Source organism: Typopeltis vanoorti, chromosome 12 (assembly GCF_054136105.1).
Source record: "Typopeltis vanoorti isolate ZY-2024b chromosome 12, IOZ_Tvanoo_1.0, whole genome shotgun sequence".
Classification (NCBI taxonomy): Eukaryota; Metazoa; Arthropoda; class Arachnida; order Uropygi; family Thelyphonidae; genus Typopeltis; species Typopeltis vanoorti.
In genome coordinates this window covers 90,993,972-91,020,539 of record NC_143560.1, presented here as the reverse complement: position 1 = coordinate 91,020,539, position 26,568 = coordinate 90,993,972, and the positions used below count along the sequence as shown (strand labels likewise).

The 26,568-nt window shown below is 36.7% G+C and overlaps 1 protein-coding gene across 4 annotated transcripts in view; it reads left to right on the top strand.

The window, feature by feature from the left end:
- The window catches only part of LOC150100998 (uncharacterized), a 402,791-nt gene that overhangs the window by 236,099 nt on the left and 140,124 nt on the right, over positions 1–26,568 (top strand). For 2 of the 4 annotated variants that reach the window (XM_090402273.1, XM_090402274.1), the window contains one exon: positions 23,982–24,293. The exons of 1 other annotated variant lie outside the window; for it this stretch is intronic. In XM_090402273.1, coding sequence (XP_090258399.1) covers positions 23,982–24,293 — 312 coding nt within the window. Of the gene's footprint in view, positions 1–23,946; positions 24,294–26,568 lie in introns of those variants that run through there. One more of the 4 variants, XM_090402276.1, reaches the window with a different exon arrangement.

The following is a 26,568-nucleotide window of genomic DNA, read 5'->3' as shown; positions in this document are numbered from 1 at the left end:
TGCATGTTTGCAAGCAGTGTTACTTTGTGATCCTGAGCCTGCATTGCATAATGAACAATAATCATCATGATTGCATTTTGTAAGTCCATATCATTCTCATGAGTTTGTGCACTGTTTACTTTGTTATTTTATTTATTTATTTTCCAATTGGATTCCTAATCATTGACATCACTTATGAAAATTCTTGCAACAGCAGTCATTTTCAGTACCATATTGAAATCTCTGCACACTGCCAGATATGCTAATAGATGTTAAAACTGTTTATATAATTTAAATACTCCCACACCTTTTGTTGTGCAGAAATGTGCACTCTTGAATATTATCTCAGCCTTTGTTTTGTCAGTGTTGAACATTATTTTCAAAGAAGTAAACATAATCAGAACATAAAACTCCTCTGTGATGATGATTATAGTAACAGCTTTTTACAAAAAAAAAAAAAAGTAAGAAAGACCTTATTTCCCTCCACAGAAAGAGATTATCTAGTGACAAACTTGGGTTGGAAAAGAAGAGAGCAAGAGAGAGATTCACTAAAAAAAAAAAAATAATAATTAGTAGAAATTATGGGAGTTGCTATTTGTTAGACTATTCTTGTTAGTCAAGTCTTGTGCTGTTATATTAATATGTTGATTTATTTTTAACAGTATTAATGAGAACATAGACTGATAAGAAAATAATAACTATTTATTAACTTATTGCTGATATTTCACTGGTATTATATCCAGCATCTTCAGAGCACAAAAACAGTTTGTCACAGCACGAGAAAGAAAGAGTAGAAAGGAAGATGATGTTTTTGGAATGCAGTTGTTGCTGCTAGTTCAATAAAATGTTACGTATATCATTGCTTAAATGATAGGTATTTGTCTCACTATCTCAAAATTAAATTCTACAAGTTATGAAAAGGTATTCTAATCAGTATTGTCCACTTTCCACGTCAGCATCCATGAAGCCTCTCTCACAGCTGTAGCAGCTACCCCTAGATAGTATTGCACCTGCTGAAGTTATCCACAAGTATGGGAGGGAGTAGGTGCAATATAGAGATTGCGAAGATCAGTCTAACCCATAATCAGTGAAATAAAATGCAATAAAATCTTGCTGATAAGCTAATGGCTACAACTTATGGAGTAGTGTTAAGTTAGATATACATGTAGAAACTGACACTACCATGAGTCGCCTTGGACTCGCACTACTTGCAGGTGCAAACTTGACTTTTTTCTGTTTGCTTACTTGGGAAATTGGATTAAAACCAAGTTTATATAAAATTGCTTGGTTTCTTGAATACATTAGATATACATGGTTATGCACAAGGACAAATCTAAAAGAAACACAGAGATTTATATTTCTACAAAAGTACTTTGATATCACTGATATTTTGGTGGAATCCATGACATGACATGACAGTTCTATTATAAGAATTTCCTTACTCCTTTGGTTTTGCGACTTATACAATGTCTTTAAGATTGAGGGTTTATCGTTGTCTAGCTTGTGTTTTTGATATGATTCTTAAAAAAAAAATATACGCTGCTAGTGTCTATCTTCTCTCCTCTGGAAAAATGTTTACTACATTATCAAATGAACTAGCTGTTACATTTAAAGTCAGTGAATACAGATATATCCAGTTTTTCTATGGAGGTGTCCAGAGGTTTTTCTTTATGTAGCACTCTTGCCAAAATTCTTTGACTAATGTGTTCTTGTTTAGAAGAATAATTTTAGGAGCTGTTTCAAAGTGATGTGATAGTTCACAAAATTAATATGCTCCAAAGAGAAGCGGTCAAGATCATAAAATACAGTCAAGTGGATTTTTGTCCCTTTTATATTTTCTTAACAACATAATATGATTTCACGCCAGGTGTTATGATGACAAGCTTTCTCTTTGCATCCTGATACAAGATGTTCTATTCAGTCTTGATCTTTTGTATCTCATTCATTCTTCCACCTTTGGCATGCTCAGGAATAAGATGGATGGCCTTCCTCTGAACTGATGTTTTCCAGCAAGACAATAAATTATTCTCCTTGAGCCATGATAGGCACTTCAAGCATATTCATATTTCAGCTATTCAAAGCATCAAACTGGATTAGAGATGGAGACAACTGAGATATATCCCACTTTACAGATGTTGGAGGTTTGGGTGTGTCAAATGTCAGGATGATAATCATAGTTGAAACCAGACTACCATCCCTTCGTATCAGGATATACTTCACATTTATGTTTATATTATGTCCTCATACAGAATGGCAAGGAAATTCCATACTGACATTATTACTTCTGAAGAATAATTGAATATTTTTATGGGATGTCATCATATTCTCCCTATGAATATTGCTTGCAGCTTTTCTAAATGCTGCAGACACGCTTTCACTAGAATATAACCAGGATGCTTTTTTTTTTTTTTTTTGACTGCTTTGGAACATCCTGCCAATCCTTCTAAACATTCTAAATAAAGAAGAATGACATTGCATAGATGATGAGAAACAATGGTACATTTACACGTGTTAGATTTTTTCCATTTTTAATTACTAAATGATATACGTACAACCTTGGTATACGGATATGGAACTTAAGGCTCTGAAAAATATGACAATGAAGGATTCATTTGTTTTTAAAAAAATTTCTACATATTTTTATATTTATTTTATTATTACTATTATTATTATTATTATTACGTGATGCCTCCAGGGAGTCAAAAGACTCTCGAGGCAGGGCACCTACTCTACAACTCTGTCTCTACGACTCAATCCACCAATGAACTGCAACGACACCAATGCCATCTACTACCTACCAATAGCAGAATCATATAAAAAAATGGAGATATTAAGAAGGAAGATTTTCACTTCTGGTAAAAAATTTCCTTGTTTTTTAATCAACTTTAAGGTTTTAAATTCCTCTTAAATTATTATTCTTTTAAGAGTTTTAATATAACAAGGATTTGTATTTACATCTGGAAAAGGTGCCAAAAAAAATGCTGTTCAAAGTGCTACAGTGAATTATATGGTATAAATGGGATCTTATAACAAGCAATGCTTAGTCTAGTCTATATTTGAGTCATCAGCAATTAGAATTGAAGGAAAGTAGTTTGATGTTAAATGAAGTGCGAGACAAGATTGTAGATTATCTCCACTGTTATTCATCTATATGGATCACATTATAAAGGAAAGTGATATTTAAACCTGATATCAAAATTAGAAGTGTTAACTTTATGTAGATGATGTTATACTTCGAAATAAATGCAGTACAAATCTGCAGGATTCCCTGACTGAATTGAATAACTGTTATAATAAGAAATAATAAAGCCTCTCCCAGCCAAGTCATCCCCACCTTCCTGTGCTAAAAGCTAGGTGGGGATGACTTGACTTGAACTGCATGAACTCTTTCCACAAACAAGGCTCTGACAGGGCAAATATTGCTGCTTTAAGTGCATATCTTCCCTAGTTGTGAGGAAATGCCAACTTAGACACCTATGTCGTAGATGTCTTTCATCACTTGGTGAAACACCACCACCATCCTGCTTTTTGGAAGTGAAGTGCCTACTACTATATTTTATCTGTAGAGTTGGGCCTGCGGTTTCTTTTTCCTCCTGCACCCATATTTAGTGCGGGTGATAGCCTTTCTGGGCATGCTCAACGCACTGTTATCATTATTCAACTAGGGAGCCAGTTTCTGCTCCATTTGGGCGAGGGTACAGCAGTAAAGCAGTTTTTCCATAGGCTAACTGCCAGATGGTGCACAGGACTGAACCCAATGGTAATGCATCTGTTGGAGGCTTCCAAATCAGCTTGAATAATCCTGCTGTTGCTTATCCTATCAGGTTGTGCCTGCAAGAAGACCAGATCAATGGTATGCAGGAGGCACTGTCTTGAGGCCACACTTGTCTCTCACCCCAACGGTATGCTCCTACTCTTTGTTTCCTGAATCAATCACTATGCATATGCAAGTCAGTCATATAAATACTAACATTTTAACTACAGATACAAAAAACTCCCATAAAAATTTTAAAGAAATTCTAAAAAATATGAAAAACAACAAAAAAATTGGAATAAATAATAAAAAATATGCCCCCCCCCCCTCCCCCAAAAAACCCACCAAAACTGTTTACAGTAATAATTTAAAAAAAACTTCCATATCCATTTCACCAACATTTGAAGCATTAATACAAACATTGGAGATAAGGATTAATACAAACAGGTTTTGATGTCTGTACCATTTAAAGACATCAAAACCTGAACTATTTTTCCTAATAGAACCTCATTTAGCATCCTCCACTGCCATTGCCCACCTCGTCTGTTCCAACTACATCCTGCATAATGCATTCCACAAAAAGGGAGGAACATGTGCTGTTGTAAAAGTTGATATCCCTTTTCAAATGCTATCCAACTTGGAATCCCTGCTTTTCAATCTTCTCTGGCTCAAGATTTACTTACCTCACTTTCCTTCGCTTCATTTGCTACCTTACTGCTCCCCTAACTCTGAAAATCATGCTGTCCTTTTTTTTACAAACTAATTACCCAAATTGGGAGATTATCTTCCTAGGGGACTTGAATGTCCATAACACAAACTGGCTCCCCTACTCCAACTTCAGAGATTTAGCTGGAAGGGAAGCTGAATCATTTGCCATCAGTCATGATATAACACAAATTGTTAATCTACCAATCAGAATACCAGCCAATCCTTATCATTCTTCCAACACTCTGGACCTTTTCTTAACTAGTTGTCCCACCAAATACACTGTGGATGTCTGCTCTCCCTTTGGCAATTCTGACAACAATCTTATTCAAGTCTCCTTCTCTACACTTAGTCCTCCTCCTAGCCAATCTGCCGCGTACCTTATTGCACTATGATTGTGCCAACTAGGATGACCTGAATTTTTATGACTTTTTTTTCCATGGTCAGATTACTGCACTCTCCTGATCCAGACATCTGCATTGAACTAATAACTGAAATAAACCTCAATGGAATAAGAGCCTTCATTCCTCACTCCACTGTAAACCTCAACCAGCATTCAAGCCTTCTGGTCCCTTGCTAAGGCTATAGGGTGTAACTTCTGTCCTTCCTTGTTCCCACCTCTCTTGCTTCCTGGTGGTAACTTCACCGAAGGAAAAGCAGACCTCTTGACAGTTTTTTCCTCTAACTTGCCTAGACAACCAAGGCAAATCACCTTCTGAAAACTGCCCACTGCATTCCTCCTGTGAACCTTTGCCAAAAGGACATCAGGAAAACCCTGATTAATCTCAATACTAATAATGCACCTGATCCAGATGGTATTCCTCCATTTGTCCTCAAAACTTGTGCTCCAGGATCAACACCCATCCTACATTGCCTATATAAGCTTTCATATTCTACTGGCATCTACCCAACAGCATGAAACAAGCCTACATCCAGCCTGTACCCAAAAAAGAAGACAAAAGTCATCCATTTAATATTGACCCATTGCCCTCACTTCAACGCTTTCAAAAGTGGTGGAGAAGATTAAACAATGCTTGTTCATTACCTGGAGGTTAATTAGTGGTCACCAATATGGATTCTGCCACTCTCATTCTACGGCTGACTGACTAATTTCACTTGCCTTTGGACACAGGCCATGGAAAGATTTGGAGAGATCCATGTTATTGCTCTTGATATTTCAAAGGCATTCAGTTGTGTCTTGCACTGAGGGCTCCTGAACAAGTGCCATCTTATGGCCTCCCTCCTGTGCTCTGTAATTGGATTTCCAGCTTCTTCACTGGTCATTCATTGTATTATGGTGGATAGCTTCCTCTCATCAGATTTCTCTATCAATGCTGGAGTGCCCCAGGGTTTTGTGCTCTCACCCACGCTCTTCCTCCTTTACATCAATGACCTTCTCTCTCTGATTTCATATCCTATTCACAGCTTTGCTGATGACAGTACTCTTCATGTGAGAAACACTGTAGTAGTCTAATGACAGAAGCCCCAAGATCTTCCATAACCAGTGGTTTAAACACTGATCTCAATATCATTAAATGGGATGAAGACAACTTAGTAAATTTCAGTGCCAAAAAAAACTGAAGTGTGCTTTATTACTCCACAAGAAACATTCTACCTCACTCCCTCTTACTTTTGATAATTTTTCAGTTTTCTTTCAAGATCCACTTTCTCATTTTGGGTTAACGTTCACATCCATTTATTCTGGCACAAACACATTACATATATAACCTCCTCAGCCTTGGTGTTCTTTTCCATTCTAAACATTGCTTCTCTTCCTCTCAATTCCTAACACTTTATAAGTCTCAGACCTGAACAACTTTGGAGTATTGTGCCCCCATTTATGGTGTAGTACCCAAGACCTCCCTAAGAATTCTTGATGACATTCAGAAGAGTACAATCCATTTAATAGATGACTCCCCCCCCCCTCCTTCACTGACTCCCTTTAGTCACATCCCCATAGGCACTCTGGTTCTGCACTGTGCCCTTTTTTGTAGGTATACTTTCATAAGTATTGCTCCTCTGAATTAGCTGCTACCATTCTTCCTCTTTCTTCCAACAATGTAAGAACTAGTGCAGCCACTGGCCAACTCTCCAGCTTCAAACACACTGAACACAACTTTTCATCACCTTCCTTCATTCCGTCCACTTCTATTCTTTGGAACAATCTCACCCATACTGTTTTTTCCACTGAGTACAACTTCCTGCTCTTTAAGGAGACATATCAACAGGCTATATTACTCCTTAATCACTTGCCCATACATGGCATTGTAGTGTCATAGGTATTGTGACCTTTCATGCAACTGCAACAGCTGGATGTTAATAGTGCATGGGAGGTGGTTAAGGAGTGTTTGCAGGAGGAAATGACTGACTGTATACCTAGAGTCCAAATAGTAAATCAAGTACGGATTAAATGGATGAATAACACCATTAAGCTTGAGCTGCAAGAAAAGAAACAACTGTGGAGGGAATTTAAGGAGGAAGGTGACCTGCAGGCACATGAATGGTATAAAGCGCAGGCCAGAAAGGTAACGAGTGTGGTAAGAAAAGCAAAACCAGATTATGAAAAAATATTAGCCATGCAGGCTAAAGAGAATCCCAAACAGTTTTTTCGATATGTTGCAAGTAAAAGAAAGAAGGTGACCTGCAGGCACATGAATGGTATAAAGTGCAGGCCAGAAAGGTAACGAGTGTGGTAAGAAAAGCAAAACCAGATTATGAAAAAATATTAGCCATGCAGGCTAAAGAGAATCCCAAACAGTTTTTTCGATATGTTGCAAGTAAAAGAAAAAATGTATACGGCAGAATGATTTAAAGAATGTCGATGGTAGGGAGGTAACCGAATCAGTTGATATAGTGGAATTACTGAGTGAGCACTTTGCAAGCGTATATCATCCAGGTGGTGTCATATTGCAGGAATGAAGGAACCAACAGCTTATACGGGAATTGTGGTAAATGAAGTGGAGGTGAATAGTCTATTACAAAACCTCAATGTGAATACATCTGTGGGATTGGATGGTATACCAGCTCATGTCGTACGTGAAGTGGCTAAAGAATTGTCAGTGCCCTTGACCATTTTGTTTAATTTGAGTCTCGGGTTTGGGTTACTCCCGCGGGGATGGAAAGAGGGGAAAATTGTTCCACTGCATAAAGGAGGTTCCAAGACTGCTGTTAAATTACTGACTGATCAGCATATTTGGGAGTCGTTGTCAAGGTCTTGGAGAAAGTAGTCAAGAAGAAAATACAGGAATGGATAGGTGTAAATGGGATACTGTATGGGGGACAGCATGGTTTTGTGAAAGGTAGATCATGCCTCAGTAACTTGCTCATGTTTTATAACACAGTGACGGCTGAACTAGATAAGGGTAATGGATTTACAGTGATTCTGCTAAGCCTTGCTAAGGCCTTTGAGAGGATACCACACGGAATTTTAATCAGTAAACTGCAGCATATAGGGATGGATATAGGATTGGTGAGATGGATAGGAGGGTGGTTGATGGAGAGATATCAGAGAGTAGTTTATTCAGGAGTAGAGTCCAAAAGACAGCCTGTGACTAGAGGTGTGCCGCAGGGTTCTGTTCTTGGACCACTACTGTTTAATTTGTTCATTAATGATATAGGAACGGATCTGAGAGGAACTGTTCATTTGTTTGCTGATGATGCAAAGTTGGGTAGAGCAATAGTGAATGCACAGGATGTCAAAATGTTGCAGGATGATTTGGATAGTTTGGAGGACTGGGCTAAGGAGAATGGATGTCAATTTAATGTGGCAAAATGTCAAAATGTAAGGTTATGCATTTAGGGGTGAAAAGATTAGCAGCAGTATACCACATTGGTGGAACTGTACTCCAGGAGATTGACGAGGCCAGGGATTTGGGAGTGTTGGTGGATAGGGAGTTGAAGTTTAGGGGGCAGAGACAAGCAAGTTATTGTTCCTCTGTATAGAGCCTTGATAAGACCCCATCTAGTCTATTGTCCCCAGATTTGGGCACCAGGGTTTCTTCTTGATGGAGAGGATCCAGAGACGAGTGACCAAGATGATAGCAGGTCTATGGAATGAACGTTATGAGAATAGGTTGAAGATTTGTGGGTTGCAGAAATTGGTTGATAGGCGGAAGAGGGGTGATATGATTGAGACATTCAAATTACTGAAGGGTTTCTATAAGATTAATTCAGAAGATATTTTTTTGAACAGGACTGGTGGTGGGAGTACTAGGCGCCATACATGGAAACTGGGAAAGAGTGTGGTTAGCAAGGGTGTTAGAGCTAGGTTTTTTACTTGGAGAGTGGTGAATGAGTGGAATAAGCTGCCAGAGTCTGTTGGGAGTGCCATAACTGTGAATGAGTTCAAGGCAAAGTATGATAGATACTGTGTGAATGTTGAATAGTTGTTCTTGACATGATGTTAGGGCCACCCTCGATGAGTCTTAGGACTCCTTGGAGTTACCCGTAATAATAATAATAAAATAAGGAAATAGACAACAGAATTAGCAAAGGTGGTATGGTAGGAAGACAACAGAATTAATTTCTATTGAATAAGAGAGAAATTAGTCAAAACACTGTATACAAGACAGTATTGAGATCAATTTTAACTTATGGATCTTATGAAAAGTGTAAGGGAGTGAACAGATGGCATCACTAGCAGTATCATATTAAAAAAGGAGGATATTAAGAAAGAACTTGACATTATTAGCATTCAGGAATGTCTTAGCAGAGCTAATCCGAAGTGATATAATAACTTAAACAGAATGAGAAAGGAAAGGATAGCAAAGCAAGTGTTTTCTTTGTTAGGATGACAGAAAAAAGATCCATAGGAAGACCTAAGATATAGGTGGAGTGATACAGTAAAAAGCACCTTAAAAGGCAGAAATATAAGATGCAATAATATAGGAGTCTTGATAGATAACAGATTAATTTGGAGTTAGTAATGATGTAACTTTTTCTTTTTTTTGTGTGTATTTGAGTAGTACTGTCATATCATGTACACCCCATTGAGGGAACATAGAATTTGATGATAATGATGATAGTGGGTGTCCATCTCTAGCTCCATGGTGGATGGGAATCTCTAGCATTGAACCAAAAAAATCCCTTTTAGAATGAATCTTCATCTTCAGATTTTTCAGAGGCCTTGCAGAATCCCATACAAGTACAGACAGGTAAATAATCATCTGATAATAGAAAAAAAAGGTCTGTGATGCAAGTATAAATATACCATCGTTTTGTATCATTGCAAAAGATGAAAAACCAATAGGAAAAATGCCATCCTTCTTTATTCAGAATTAGCTTTATCCAGAATTGGCTAGAGTCCTGACTTGTGTTGAATTAGATTCAACACAAGTCAGGACTCTAGCCAATCTGCTATTATTAGAAACCATTCCACTCCAACTGGCTGGAATGATGTTAATATAATGTTAATATATGTATATAGTAGACAACACAAATAATAGGACTTTAGCGTTGATGTATAATTTTTTTTTTTTTTTTTTTTTTCACCAGAGGTCAGGCCAACAATTGTGGTAGCGGTTAGTCAGTGTCTTTAACGAACCAGTATGATTGTAGTATAGCTTGTTTCCTGTGTATATTTGTACGCTCCAGAAGATGACCTTGACATAAAGGTCGAAACGGCGAATTGTAAAATTTTAGTAATAGTAAACTAAAGTTTTTATTCAAACACGGTAGTTGTCTCCATAATTTCCAAAAATGCATTAGCAAACATATCTCAGCTGTTCTGTTAGGATGACATCCTTAATCCACAAAGATAACTTAAAAATGACAGAAATGTGGGCATGCCCAAACTGCCTCTCACAACTGTAACATTTTTACCTGATGTGGTAGTAAAGAGTGTGATAATAAGTCTTGCGTTGCAAAGAAACCTAAATGTGTCAACTGTGAGGAAGACTATCCAGTGTGTGCCTATGTGCCAGTGGTGGAAGGATGAAACAGAGATAAAAAGGTTAAAAAATAGCCATCACAACACCAGTCCTGAAATCCTCTTATACTGAGAAGATGGCAGTTAAAAAAAATTAAAAGCTACTCAAACCCATATGTCTATCCCGCTATCCAATATTTTCATAATATCTAAACTTTATGATTGTGAGTGCTCTTCAGAGAACATTAATCACCTGACATATTTTGGTGTAACTCCTGAAACAATTCCTAAAATGATTGATCCCATCTTAATAAAAACCTACTTGTCCAGAAAATTATGTCTAAGGCATCACTGAAGAAAAAATACAAGACATATCCAAAGATTATCAAACTTGATAATCTCAGATTGCAACCATCTCAGTCCGTACTTCTTATGTGTGACTTTAATGGACAACAGTACTCTGTGGGTGAGCCCTAATTGTTGAACACTTTCTTGACAATAATAGCCTCTTTCTCCTATTAATATTGAACATAGTACATTCTTTTATATGTATAACTGCTCATATTCTGCAATAGATCTGACCATCTGCTCCCCTGCCATTCTTTTGCTGCTCAAAGAGAATATATGTGTAAGCAGTCATTTTCCTGTGGTTGTACTCTATCCTCACAGGAGCAATGCTCTCCTGCACAGACCTCAGCGTGGGAAGTTAACCAGATTGACTGGAATACATTTTCCCATCTTGCAAACTTTAATGTTGAGGCAGTCAGCCAAATATCATTGAAGCAGTGATGTATGCAACAGATTATATTGTCCAATCAGCAGCAACTGCAATTCCAAAAACATCATCTCAATGTCCATAATATTGACGTCATGATGGAACCCTGGGTGTCAAGCAGCTAAAAATAAAAAGATCAAAGCATTGTGTATATTTTGAGGATAATCTACTACATCAGATCTCATAGCTTTTAAATGCTATGAGATCTGATGTACTCATGCCAAGGCTCCTTACATTAAACAGCAGAGTTAAAAACAATTTTGGATCCAGTTTACATCATCCATCAGTCATGTAACAAGTGCAAAAATTATATCAAATAAAATCCAGAAACTGATTGGTATGTATAGAACACACCATTCATCTACTCTGTGACATAATGAATATGTAATTGCTGAACCCAAACCACATGCATACAGTTTAGGAGGAAACTTTGCTAGAATTGCAGCAGCAGCTTATATGCTCCTGAATTTTTAATATTGAAAGAACAACAATTTAATTTTTCTTCAAATGAGCTGGAGTCTTATAATCAATAATTCATTAAGGAGGAACTGAAAATAGTCCTTTGCTCTCTCTCATGTTAGAGCCCAGTGACATCCATCATGAAATTATTAAACATCTTCCAGGTCTGAATGGGAAGCACATTATCCTGGCCACATCACCAAGAAGAAGGTGCTCCCCAAGGCCTTGTCTTAATTGTGACAATTTAGCTGTCAAAGTAAACTCAGTCACTCACCAATATCCTCCCACAGTAGGCAGTGCTCTATATGTTGATGACTGTATAGTATTTTGTCATTCTTGTAAGATGACGATCACTAAATTCAATTGCAATTCAATTTAGTGCTCAATTCAATTAAATTCATTTTCAAGCAATTGATTGTATATTTTCATGGGCTCTTAGTAATGGGTTCAGATTTTGAGCAGAAAAAACGTGTTTGTTTACATTTCTGCCAATAACACATTCTTCACACCTATACCAACAGTTAAAGATGGGGCAAACTGTTATCTGAGGTTCTTAGGCTGAGTTCATTTTTCATACAAACATTACATTCTTTGCACATGGTTTGTCAGCTAAGAGAAAATCAAGGGATATCAATTCTCTATAGAATCTATCTTTCTTGCTTCACATTTATCATGCACTTGTTCAATCGTAGCTTGTTTTGAGCCCCCGGTCTGTGGTTCTAATAGGGAGAGTAACCTGCAGTGGTTGAATCCTACCATCATCAGGGTATACAAACAACTTCTCATGTCACCATTCAAAGTTTTCATCTCAAAGCAATTGAACCTGCTTGTTTGCTTTTATCAAAATTCTTTACTATACCAAAAATAAATAAAGTCCCTGTTTAATAAATATCCTACACAGACTAGTATTTATTCCCTACTTAGAAAGTTCATTATTAAAATTGTCAGACTGCCACTTGCCTATTTCATATGTGTGAAAGAAAGTATGCAATCCATTGGCATAAATGTTAATAATGCACTGAACATGATAGTACTCCAATTTCTTACAGATAGTTTGAGATCTGTGTTGGTTGTGTTGCTGCTTTTCCTAATCACCTTGTGTCCAGTCCAATTCCACTTGAATGCAGTAACTATACAGTTGAGCCATATGGCATCAGCTTGCCCTTGTACACATAAAAGAAAACAAAAACTGCTGCCAAAAATGTATCATTTATACAGGCTCCTTGAGTTCATTACAGGCCATCTCCTCTCCTGTGTACAATCCACATCCAGTGCTTAATTGGTGTTATACAGTTTTTGTATCAAATGAGGACCCTTAATTTTGATGTACAATTGTGCTGGGTACCCAGCCACATTAGAATCATGAGAAATAAGACTGCAGCTGCAATCTCATGAGAAAAGCAGTGCAAAGAAAGTACAGCCTGCAGTCAGGTTGACCTTTCTCCATACACTGTTTGTTAGTCCCCTGTAAAGACTACACAAAGTTAATGAGAGCCTAGTTAATTAAACAATAGCAGTCATCCTGGCAGGAAGCAATGACAAATAAATTACATGAGATTAAGCCTGAAATAATATAGACTAGACCAATTAAGCATTGCAGTCTATTCTATATCTAACCAGAAGAGAGGAAGTTGTACTAGTTAGGCTCCATGGTAGGTTGCAGTCATCTTATACACACATAATTCTTATCTAATGAGAGCTTGATAACCTACCTATGTTTGAATAATGTAACACTCATCTTTACTACACATCATGTTCTGGTGAAGTGCAAGTACTTAACTTGAGAGAAGAATGCTGTTTTTACTAATCTATTTGAGCCATTATGCTCTTAAGGAGATCCTATCAGACTTGTAAAAATTTTTTTTTTTTTTTTTTTTTTTTTTTTTTTTTTTTTTGTAGATATGGCAGTGCTTAATTTTTTTAAATTTATTTTCTAGTACAGATAATTTACTTGTTTAGCTATTTATTTTTCACTACCTTGTGTGTGTTGCTACAACCTTTGTAATGGTGCAGTACAACATATGACCTTTGCTGCTCTTGCACCAGTAAATGACACACCAACCATCCACCCAAGGTGGAATTTCTGTATTCATGACATGTCAAATTTCATTGCCTTCTGAAAACCAGAAAAAGGTCCAACATAGGCAGACAATTGCCCGACCTATCACTCTGACCAGCTGTTTTTGTAAGATATTGGAGAAAATAGTTAATGCCAGACTTCTATGGTATTTAGAAAGCAATGATGTTTTCTCCTACACACAGTGTAGATTTTGCAAACATCAGTTGACAGTGGACATTAGATCATAAGTGATGCATTCCTGAATTGTGAGTCAAACATCTTGTTTCAGTTTTCTTTGACTTAGAAAATGCTTATGACATGACTTAAGATATGATAGATATTAAAAGACCTTGATAATCTGTCTCAGGAGACATCTGTTTTTATTATAAACTTTCTCTCTGTCCGAATCTTTCAAATCCAAGTGGCAGCTGATTATTCTAGACACATTACCAAGAGCAGGATGTTCTTCAAGGCTCTGTCTTAAGGGTGACACTCTTTGCCATCATAGTTAACTCAATCAGTAAACAACTTCCATGGTAGGCAATGCTCTATATATTGATCATGCCACAATTTTCTGTCAGTCTTATAGCTTCAGGATCATTGAAATTTTCAGCAAGTACATTTGATCATTATCTGTACATGGGCTCTTAGTAATGGGTTCAGGTTTTCAACAGAAAAAAGTCTATGCACACTTCTGAAAACACACTCTTTGACCTCACAGTTAACAATGGGACAAATTGTTGTTTCAGTAGAAACAGAAGCCAATTTCTTGGTACTTATTTTTGGTAGAAAGCTTGCATTCCTTGCACACATTCATCAACTAAGAGAAAAGCAGGGGGGGGGCATTGAATATCGTCTCCAGAAGGGAGTACTGATCAATGTTCCTTGCTTCGCCTGTCATACATTTGCTCAAAGCTAGATTATAGGGCTAAATCTATCTTGAGTCTCAGTTCACAAAAGATCCACAGGAATGGAGAGAATGTATGATGGTTTTATTGTAAAAGAGTAGTCCAAATAGCAATGCGTCTAATTACCAAACTATCAGTATCTCTGGAGTGATGGTAAAAATTTTATAGAAGTTAGTAAGAACTTACATACAGAAATGGGCTGACAGGAAGCTATATTTTGCAAAGAACAGCATGGGTATACTAAACAGGGGTCATGTTTTAGTAATCTGCTCATATTTTATAATAATGTTCGAATTCAACAATTCATTGTTGAACTTGATAAAGAAAATGAATATGCTATGATACTGTTCAATTTTGCTAAGGCATCTGATAGGATACCAGATCAAAAAGGCAGTTGTAAAAACTTGAGAATATGGGATTCAGATATAAACTATCAACTTGGATGGATAGGTAAGTGGCTGACAGACAAGTATCAGAAAGCGGTATATGGGCAGTATGAACTACCAGATTAGAGGTGACTGATGTACCTCAAGGATCGGTCCTTGCACCGCTGTTATTCAATGTATATATTAACGATATTGAGAAGGACATGACAGGAAGTGTTCAATTGCTTGCTGATGATGCAAAGATAGGCAAGGCAATCAGGGATGTTACTGATATACAGCACTTACAGAATGATTTAAATAAGCTGGAACATCATGCAAATAGTAATGCTTGTCAATTCAATGTCAGTAAGTGTAAAGTTATCATGTGATGAGATTTCCAATTTCATATCATGCCCAAGTGCAAGGCCCTTACAAGGACTTGGACTATTACTGTTCACAGATTTGGTCTTTTGGGTTCAGAGGGGATAAAAAAAAAGCTATGGAAAGATTGCAAAGATGATATTGGGAGTATGGAATATAGATTGTGAGAACAGATTGAGAGTATGTGAACCGCAGGCAATAGTAAATAGGAGAAAGAGGTATGATATGATAGAGGTGTATAAACTTCTGAAAGAATATTACAGGTTATTGACTGATGAAACTTTTCATTATATAATGGAAGTTGGGGAGAGGAAAAGGAAGCATCCATAGGAGTTAAGCATGGAGGGAAAAGAAATGTGCAACAAAGACCAAATTTGACTGAGGAGTAATGACATCGACAAGACTGATGACACTCCCAGCCCATAAAACCAATCAGATCATTATAAAATAACTCTTAGGAAGACCTTCAAGATAGGAACATGGAACTTTAGAGGACTCTTGCAACCTGGGAAAGTAGACATAATACAGAATGAAATGGAAGATAGTGAGATACTAATCTTAGAGTTGGCTGAAACCCACTGGAAAGAATGTGGCCATTTTACGACACTTAAGGGAAACAAGGTATTTTTCGCTGGGCCAGACCATAACAGCAAAAAGGGAGTTGCCATCATTGTTAATAAAAACATAAGTAGAGCAGTAAAAAGATACAACCCAGTCATTGACAGAATTATAATAAGATTGTACACAACCCAATCCCAAAAACACTGATACAAGTTTATGCACTCACATCAAATGCAGAAGATGAAGTAAGTGAGAAATTCTATGAAGACCTAAATAAAACTATGGAGGCAATTATTATTATTATTATTGTTCCGGGGAACTCCAAGGAGTCGACAGACTCGTTGAGGGAGGCCCTAACATCATGTCAAGAACAACTATTTGACATTGACACAGTATCTATCATACCTTGCCTTGAACTCATTCACGGTCGTAGCACCCACAACAGACTCTGGAAGCTTATTCCACTCATTCACCACTCTCCAAGTAAAAAACCTAGCTCTAACTCCATTGTCAACCACGCTCTTGCCCGGCTTCCATGCATGGCCCCTAGTCCTCCCACCACCAGTCATATTTCCAAAAATATCTTCTGGATCAATCTTATAGAAACCCTTCAGTGATTTGAATGTCTCAATCATATCACCCCTCCTTCGCCTATTGTCCAATCTCTGCAACCCACAAATCTTCAACCTATTCTCATAAGGTTCATTCCACAGACCTTCTATCATCTTGGTCACTCGTCTCTGGATCCTCTCCACTTCCTCCCCATCACGAAGAAACCCTGGTGCCCATAACTGGGCACAGTAGTCCAGATGGGGTCTTATCAAGGCTCGATACAGAGGAACAACAACTTGTTTGTCTCAGCATGTTAAAGTATTTTTCAGAAGCCAAGTGATTTGATGAGCTGATTTAGTCACTTTTGCAATGTGCCCCCTAAACTTCAATTCCTTATCCACCAACACTCCCAAATCCCTGGCCTCATCAATCTCCTGGAGTACGGTTCCACCAATGCGATATACTGCTGCTATTCTTTTCACCCCAAAGTGCATAACCTTACACTTTGCCACATTAAATTGACATCCATTTTTCCTAGCCCAGTCCTCCAAACTATCCAAATCATCCTGTAAAATTTTGACATCCTGTGCACTCACAATTGCTCTACCCAACTTTGCATCATCAGCAAACAATTGAACACTTCCTCTCAAATCCTTTCCTATATCATTGATGAACAAATTGAAAAGCAGTGGTCCAAGAACAGAGCTCTGCGGCACACCACTAGTCACAAGCCGTCTTTTAGACTCCACTCCTGCATAAACCACTCTCTGGTATCTCTCCTTCAACCACCCTCCTATCCATCTCACCAACCCTATATCTATCCCCATCTGCTCCAGTTTATTGATTAGGGTTCTATGTGGTATCCTGTCAAAGGCCTTGGCAAGGTCCAGTAGTATCACTGTAAACCCATTACCCCTATCCACTTCAGCCATCACTGTGTTATAAAACGTGAGCAAGTTACTTAGGCATGATCTACCCCTCACAAAACCATGTTGTCCCCCATACAATATCCCATTTTCATCTATCCAATCCTGTATTCTTTTCTTGTCTAATTTCTATAAAACCTTGATAATGATTCCTGATATGCTAATCGGTCGGTAATTTACAACAGCAGTCTTGGAACCACCTTTATGCAGTGGAACTATTTTCCCCTCTTTCCACCCCCTCGTGACTAACCGAGACCCGAGACTCAAATTAAACAAAATGGTCAAGGGTACTGACAATTCTTTAGCTGCTTCTCGTACGACACGAACTGGTATACCATCCAATCCCATGGATGTATTGACATTGAGGTTATGCAATAGACTACTCACCTCCACTTCATTCACCACAATTCCCGTCTAATCTACTGGTTTATTCGTTTCTGCAATGTCACCACCTGGATGATATATACTTGCAAAGTGCTCACTCAGTAACTCAACTATATCAACTGATTCAGTTACCTCCCTACCATCGGCATTCTATAAAATCATTCTGCCATGTACATTTTTCCTTTTACTTGCTACATATCTAAAAAACTGTTTAGGATTCTCTTTAGCCTGCATGGCCAATGTTCTTTCGTAATCCTTTTTTGCTTTTCTTACCACACTCGTTAACCTTCTGGCCTGCGCTTTATACCGTTCATGTGCCCTCCGGTCACCTTTCTCCTTAAATTCCCTCCATAGTTGTTTCTTTTTTTGCAGCTCAAGCTTAATGGTGTTATTCATCCATTTAACCCCTACTTGATTTATTATTCGGACTCTGGGTATACAGTCAGCCATTGCTTCATGCAAACACTTCTTAACTGCCTCCCATGCACTATCAACTTCTAGTCCTTGCAGTTGTACATGCCATGGCACTGAACCAATCAAACTCCTAAGCTTGTCATACTTTCCAGCCCGATAATTCCACATGTACCCTGTCTTAATTGAAAATTCCACACCTTTAGCTACATCCCAAGTCAAGACCCTATGATCACTCTCACCAATTGGTGGCAATGTGGTCATATTTGTTACAGCCAAATCCTCAGATGTAATTACTAGGTCAAGCACTCTCTGACCCCTAGTATTTTCCATTACATGCTGTTGCAGATAGTTATCCCTTAATAACCGCATAAAATCCAATTCCTTCCTCCCATGTGTCCTCTCCTCACTCCAATCAATGCGACCATAGTTGAAATCTTCCATAATAATCACCCTCCCTCCACTTCTATTTGCTTGTGCATACTGTCACCACCATCTTTTCCATCACCTGGTCTATAGCAGCACCCAATTGTATATTTAGTTCTGCTAGCCACAATCTCACACCAAATGACCTCAAATGTGATCTTTTCTCTATCCTGCAATTCAACTTCTATTCTCCTCTCCTTGGCTGTAGCTCATCAGCTTTCATCAACAATACTCCTCCCCCCATTTTATTCTCCCTGTCATTCCTGAGCACACTATACCCATCACATTCAATCCCACTAGCTATATCATCTACAGTCAGCCATGGTTCACTAATACCAAGAAAGGTTATTCGAATAGTTTTAGGAGACTTCAATGCACATGATGATTACTTAAATGGAATCATTAGAAAATAGTTTTTCTCCTCATTTCTAATTCCCAGTCCATATATGTACTGGGAATTAGAAATGAACGAGGAGAAAACTATCGGATTCTTTATAGAATAAGAATTATCACTCACTAACACTATGTACAAACAGCACGAGAGGAGATTATACACATGGGTAGCACCTGGGAATCGATGTAAGAATTTAATCAACAGAAAATGAAGGGCACTAATCAATAATACCAAAACTGCCAGGTGCAGACTGCAGATCAGACCATCAGTTATTAATTTTTAATCTAAAGATCCATCTGAAAGCAAACAAGAATAACAGCACCAAAAGATATGACTTTTCACAAATGAGAACGAATTCACAACAGACATTGAATCAAACCTCAAGAAACAAAAGACACACCTCGGGAACAAAGCCGAATCATACTGGACACACCTGAAACAAATCATTGTAAAATCTGCAGCCAAAAACATCTCATTAAAAAAGAAGAATGGTAGCCCATGGCTTACAAAAGAAACCCTATGCGGTTTCTTTTGTAAGCCATGGGCTACCATTCTTCTTGTTGAATTGTGAAAAAAGGAAACAAAACAACAGATTATTATTAAAACCCAAATTACCTGAACCTGAATAAAGCTATTAAGAAATCTTGTCAAAAAGATAAAAATAGCTATTTCCACCAAAACAAATGTAAAGAAATAGAAAGACACTCCAACTCAAGTGAAACTACAGATTTATTCAGGAAGGTTAAAGATATAACCAAAAAATTCAAAACAAAATTTTAATATAATTGCAGAGGAAAATGGCAAAATCTTAAATGACAATAATGACATAGCCAAAAGATGGAAAGAGTATTGTACCAAGCTTTACAAGGACCCAGCTATACAACAAGAAGACAAAGGAGCTATAGAAAACATGGAAATGTAACCGGAGATCCTCAAAAGTGAAATAGAACAAGCAATAAAAAAACTAAGGAATAACAAAGCTCCTAGTCCTGGTTCAGTGTTGACTGAAATGCTGAAAAACCTTGGAGAGAATGCACTCAACTGGATTCATGATTTATGCAACAAAATCTGGAAGACTGGAAGATGGCCAAATGATTGGGCTAGTTCCACCATTATTCCAATCTACATAAAAAGGCAATTACAACAAATGTGAAAACTACTGAACTGTTGCCCTTATTTCACATACTAGCAAGATTTTACTACACATTATTAAGATTACAAAATTTCATAAACCATCAAATCTCAGAAGAACAAGCAGGATTCAGAAAAGGTCGCAGAACTAGAGATCATATAACCTAACATCAGACAAATAATCAAAAAAGGAAGGGAATTCAACTTAAGCCTTTATCTGTGTTTCATAGATTACTCCAAGGCCTGTATGAGATGAGATGTTTTATGGAATATCCTGTGAGAATCGGGAATACCAAACCATCTAGTAACCCTCATAAAGAACTTATATCAAGGAAATCAAGCAACAGTAAGAATTGAAAACTCAACATCCCCTGCATTCCAATTTGAAAAAGGATCAAGACAAGGATGCATACTCTCACCTTTAGTATTCAACCTTTACAGCGAAACTATAATGAAAAGATCTCTAGAGGAGTGGAATGGAGGCATTAAAATGGTGGCCAAACAATCACTAACCTACAAAATAGCAGATGACACAGTGATAATAGCCACAAATGAACAGGAATCAATTAAGCTTGTGGAAACCTTAATTTTTTTCAATGATAATTAAGAGTAGGTCGTTTATGTACAAGAAAGACAATAAGTGATGGGACAGAGACCTGAGGTACTCCTGCATGGGTGATCATAATGTGAAGAACCATCCACCATGACACATAGTGGACGTCCGGAGAGGGAGCTAGCAACCCAATTGCAGAGTGTTGTGGATAATCATCCCCTGCATTCCAATTTGAAAAAGGATCAAGACAAGGATTCATACTCTCACCTTTAGTATTCAACCTTTACAGTGAAACTATAATGAAAGGATCTCTAGAGAAGTGGAATAGAGGCATTGAAGGTAGTGGAAAGGTTGGCTATTGATGGCTTTTCCCATTATTTTGGAGAGAAAGAGAACTGTGATGATGGCAGTTGACTTCTATCTTCCTTTTCTTGGAATAGGCTGGATACGTGATTGCATCCATGCATTGGGATAAGTTCCATCTATGTGTAATAGATTATAGAGATGATACAGGACAGGTATTAACTCTGGAGTATAATGTTTGAAAAAAAATTGGAGATGCCATCAGGACTGGAAAACTTTGTAATGTTCAAGTTATTTAGTAATTTTCGTATGTCCTTTTGCCTCTAACTACAGGAGGCATGCAGTGCTCAGATTCTAGTATAGTAGGAGGCAATTTTCCTTGGTCATCTATGCAGGAGTTTGAGGAAAAGAGTGAAGCTAGGAGGTTAGATTTATCTTTGGGTGAAATAACAGTGGTACCATGAGAATGAGAGAGAGGTGGAGGTGCAGGTGAGAAAAAGTTGCGTTCAATGGTTTTAGCAAGGGCAATAGCAGCTTCTATTTGGACAGAGGCAAGTTTTCTGTTGTTGGTCTTTATGAAATCAGATTTAGATCTGCTGATGACTGTTTTGCATTTATGTGCTTTGGTATGTGCAGAGTATGAAGCTGGGAATCTTGATGCATGCTGCCTGTGGTAAACTGAATTTTTTCTTCTTCAGTTGCTTTGATACACTTACTGTTGATGAACCAGGGCTTGGAAAGTGAATGAAGAGTTAAGTAAGCAGAATGAGGGATGAAGACCATCTTGCCAGTAAGGATAGTTTCTGTGACTCATTCAGAGTAGATGTTAGGGTTGGATGATCAGAAAAGGAGAACATCCCATTTTGGCAGCTTTGTAGTTTCAAAATTGGGAGTAGTTTGAGGAGGGATGTTCTGTGAGGGAGGAGACTTATATAAAGTTGTGGCCTGTGTTGCATAGAGAGGAAAGGCAATGATTTCTACAGTGTGTCTGAATGAGAGCTGGTTTAAAAGGAATCTAGAGTATTGGAAGAGTGGAGAGGGTTATCAGGAATTTGTGTAGGTAGATGTATAATTTGCATTACGTCATTGCATATAGCAAAGATTTCTGCCTCTCATCTGGCTTGGTCCACCGACCAAGGTTGGTTGGTGGAGCCAGATGAGATGTGGTGTTGGAAAAGGGAAATAACCTGTTGGAATAGTGGATGTTGAGGTTGTCCAAGAAGATAACCTCACTATCAGGATGTCTGGATTTCTAGTGGTTGAGTTCCATAGAAAGGAATTTGAAGAGATCTGAGTGGTTATCAGCGTTTGTAGAATGGTAAATGCAGCAAGTGAAAATTACTAGATAAAGCAAGGAAACCTAAAGCCAGAAGAAGTCAAAAGCAGGGGATTCTTAGCCACTCTCTGGTATGCGATGTCTGATCTCACAAAAGCACAGGTTCCAAAAGGAATGGTGAAGTGTGTAATTTGGACATTGAAGGTGGATGTAGATATTTCATTTTCTGTCAAGAGCAAACAGTGTGGTCTGGATTACTGTAAGTGTTGGTGTTAATGCCACAGTTATTAGTAAAGTGGATGTGAAAATAAGTTTTTATTGAGGAGATTCTGGCATGGTTTGTATGTTGTGATTGGTTGTATTGTGTCTTTTTGGTTGAAATTAGTTTGAGGGAAATTCCTTTTTATGGCAGTGTCACTATCATTGTGCAACTCATTGCAATTTGTCATTATGCAGTTTTGCTCTAGGTGCATATTTTATTTTGGAATTGATCATACTTTATTTCAGTGTTTCACCCTTTTTTTTTTTATATACCACTGGTTGTCATTTCCAGATATATATAAATAAGTGAACTTTGCTTTGAAATAGACATCATGCATTTTACAACGCTATTTAAATAATTTATTTTACCATACAACTTTCAGAGAAAGTGGAATTATGCTGCTGCTCGGCTTAAATAAACTGCATTTTTTTTTTTTTTTTTTTAAATCACAGGTTGCCTCTTCAGAAAGCTTCCTCTTCTCTTCAAGGGTTTAGGCATTTGCCTGTTCCAGCTTGTTGCTGGTCTTCCTGTCTCTCTCTCTTTCCCTTTGGTTTATATCTATACACCTCTTTTGATAGCAGATATCTTTCCATTTCTCTCTAGGTTGTTTTTTCAGTCCAATGAATTTTCCAGTTCCATGTCTGAGTTATAGAAATTTTTTTTACTTGGTAAGGTAACCAGTCTTATGCAAAACCCCCAACCTAGAGGACCAGGGTATCTCTCTTAGTCTGGCCCCTACCTCTCAATCTGTTCAGCTAGGGAGAGAGAAATAATTACCGAATGTCTGTTATGCACACCTGCTATAAAATATTGGGTATTAGATACTATAGAAAATTCTAGCTTTTTTTAATTGTTTTGATTATTAGTAATTACTAGTTTTGAAAGGAAAAAAATACAGGAAATTTTCAATACATCAGAAATAGTGACTGTAGTATAATTAGTAGTTCTGCAGAATTTAATGCCTTTAATTTACAAAATTATATAAAATCTTTTCGGCATTATGTTTGTTCTTAATTCTAGCTTTTATTTGTTTAATTTATTACTTTTTTATGTGAGTACTTAATTATGGTATTAGTTATTTATATATTGTTTAGAAAATAATCCTCTGATTGGGGATCTTTTATTTTGAAAAACTTTCTTTTTAGTTTAAAAAAAGAAGAATTTTTTTTTTTAATATGTCTATGTAGTTCCAGCTACTTTTTTCACTCACAGTACTACTTAGTGAAGGATAATAGCAGTGTGAGAAGTTGAAAATGTATGCAGTTCTAGACTTTTAAAAGAAATATTATCTGACTTTTCTATGATATGTGCTTTTATACATGTCATTTCTCATTTCCTTCTACCTTAGAACTGAAATTATTACCTCAAGACATTTGTTTTCATAACTAATAATTTAAAATACCTGAACTTTAATGGGCAAGTCTATTCTTCATGTTAATTAAACTTCACTGTGGAAAAATACTTCAGAATTTCAGACACTTCTGATAGTTATCTTAATTTCTTTAATGTTTTTTAGTCCACTGAGTGAATCAGAGTTGTGTTTCATGACAGTTTCGCAGAATGTAGCTGGCTCAGAGTGCTCTAGTGAAGAAGAAATGTCCCTAAGTGAACTGGTTAATAAGTCCAGAGCCAAGAATCGTGAAGAACCAACAGAGAGCAAAGGGACACGGCCAAATAGCAGAGAAGCAGTTAGGTATAATGAATACATCGACAGCAAGTCAACCGGGCGTAGAACAGGGTCAAATGAATCTCGAAAAGGTGAGGAAGCAAAAGGACGATCAAAGTTTTGTGATGGCAGGAAAGATTCAAAAATTGAACTACCCAAGAAAGTGGTTAATAAATACAAGAAGGGAGCTAATAAAGGTAGTTTTGGGATTTTGACTTTATTGGAAGCAGTGTAATATTGAGCATGTTTTGAACATTGTTAATAATTGATCAAATTTCACAATTCAGTTGTATAAAATTGCAGCTTGGACATTATTCCAAATGGAAATAAGAAATGAAACTCAAGCACTATCATCCTTACTCGTTATCACAATTGTTTATATTTGCAGTCATTATAGAACTATTTTTATAATTCATTCAAACTTTGTTGCCAGTATTTAACATTAACTTTTTTTGTTAAGTTGCATTGAAAGTCATGATATGCAGATAGTGGTTCAGTTTCATGTTTTCTTTTCTAGGCAAGAATTCTTTTGATATTAAATAAAACTCTTAGGTTTAAATCCTACACATTATTTGTATTAAACCATTAATGAAAACAAGTTATGGCATATCATTAGAATATTATAACAGTAAGAGATACAAAGAGAAATGATACACATCTATTTAACAGTATTTGTTGTCGGGTTTTTTTTTTTTTTTTTTTTGCGTTATTTAAAGATTATATATATAAGTACTATATTTTATATTTGCACCAAGAGGTATAGAATTTTTCGTTATGATTAATGAAATATTTCAGATTCAGTAGAAGTGGTGAAAATTTTAAATTATGCTGCTGTTTATTTTTTTTTTTTTAGTATTGGATATAAAATTTAAGATTCGATAATCGCGTATAAAACTGTGCAACTTTAGAAACATTTCATTAGTTTTAGAATTGACAATTTTTCAATGTTGTTTTGTCAGAATTGTTTTCTAGTTCTTCCTCTTTTTTTTTCTTTGCCCTACATATGACTATACTAAGGTCTTAAAATGATCGACTAGTATGAACAGATCACTGAGCTATCTTAATTGGGGTACCGTTGTGGTTTCTGTCTGCCCTTCTCTAGAATAGCTTCATTTGTCTTGTGGTCTTTTGATGTATCCAGGAATTCTGAAGAATGTTGTATTAAAGCTGCTAAGCTATACTTCACAGAAGAAAATAACATGACAGGTAACTTGATATAGTCTAATTTTTGTGTCTGTTGATAAGGTGAGATGTCTAGATACTTTTCAGGCTGTTATGAAAAGTAAGTGCTTTTTCTTTCCTTAGAATTATGCCATCAGGGATGAATGAGTGAACTCATACACTGCTCATTGGTATATTGGAGTATTTCTTCTTGGACATATTTCCTTCCAGCTCATTAGTTATCTTTGTGTTTTTATTAAAAATTTATTTAATTTATTTTTATTAATCATCCCCAGAACTTGAGGTCCTCGATTTTTGTCTGAAGAAGAATCTAATATTCAACCTAGAATTCAGTCTGTGGGGTTATGTGCAAAATATTGATTCAAGAATTTAAAAATTTTTAATGCTTTTTTGAATGTAATGTTATCAGGACCAGAGGCTTTTCCATTTTTCATGGTTATCATTGCTCTATTCAATTTATGTCACTTGCACCCACAGAAGGTTATAAACCTATAGTACATTAGTACCATGGGAAGGCTAAGGATTTTCTGTATTGTTTAATTTTATTTATGTTTTTAGCATTATTATATTTATTTTTTACATTGACCAGAAACTCTTCTCTAGAGGTGAAACGTAATTTTTTTCAAGCCACTTCAACCTCAGTTAAATATGGCAGAGGTCTCACACCAGTGTGAAATTTATCTTCCACCTAAAAACAATCACAAACGTCTATGCTCAGTGGCAGTATTTGAACAAGGTTCAAACTCCACCACAGACATGAGATGTTTATGATTGTTTTTAAGTGGGAGTGGTTAACATAACTGTTCTCCAGCCAGCAAGCCACCTGCAGCCTGTGGTTAGAGACCAGGTATGTCAACCAACCAGGGTTAAATTGATTGTCAGCCTGGTTGGCCTTTTTTTTTTTTTTTTTTTTTTTTTTTTTTTTATAGATTATATAAACCATTCTTTACATTGTTAGGCACATGATCTTGAAAAAGAATCTCCAGCATCTTGGCCATTTATTTTTTACAAAATTTGCTTTATTATTTATAATTATCTCTAAGGAGAATCATGGTGTTGGTATTCATCATCAATAATATCTTAATGTGCACATATTTTGCTATTAAGATGTATCTGGTATGTGTAAGTTTCTGATAATGACTTTTTACACTTTACTTGGTGTAATAGCCATTATCTTTTTCTTTTTTTTTTTTTTGGTAGGTATATAGTAACTATCCAAGTGACTTGTTATTTTTTTATTATTTTTTTTTATGTTGTGCCCATACACAGGAGGTTGGTTGATCAACCTAT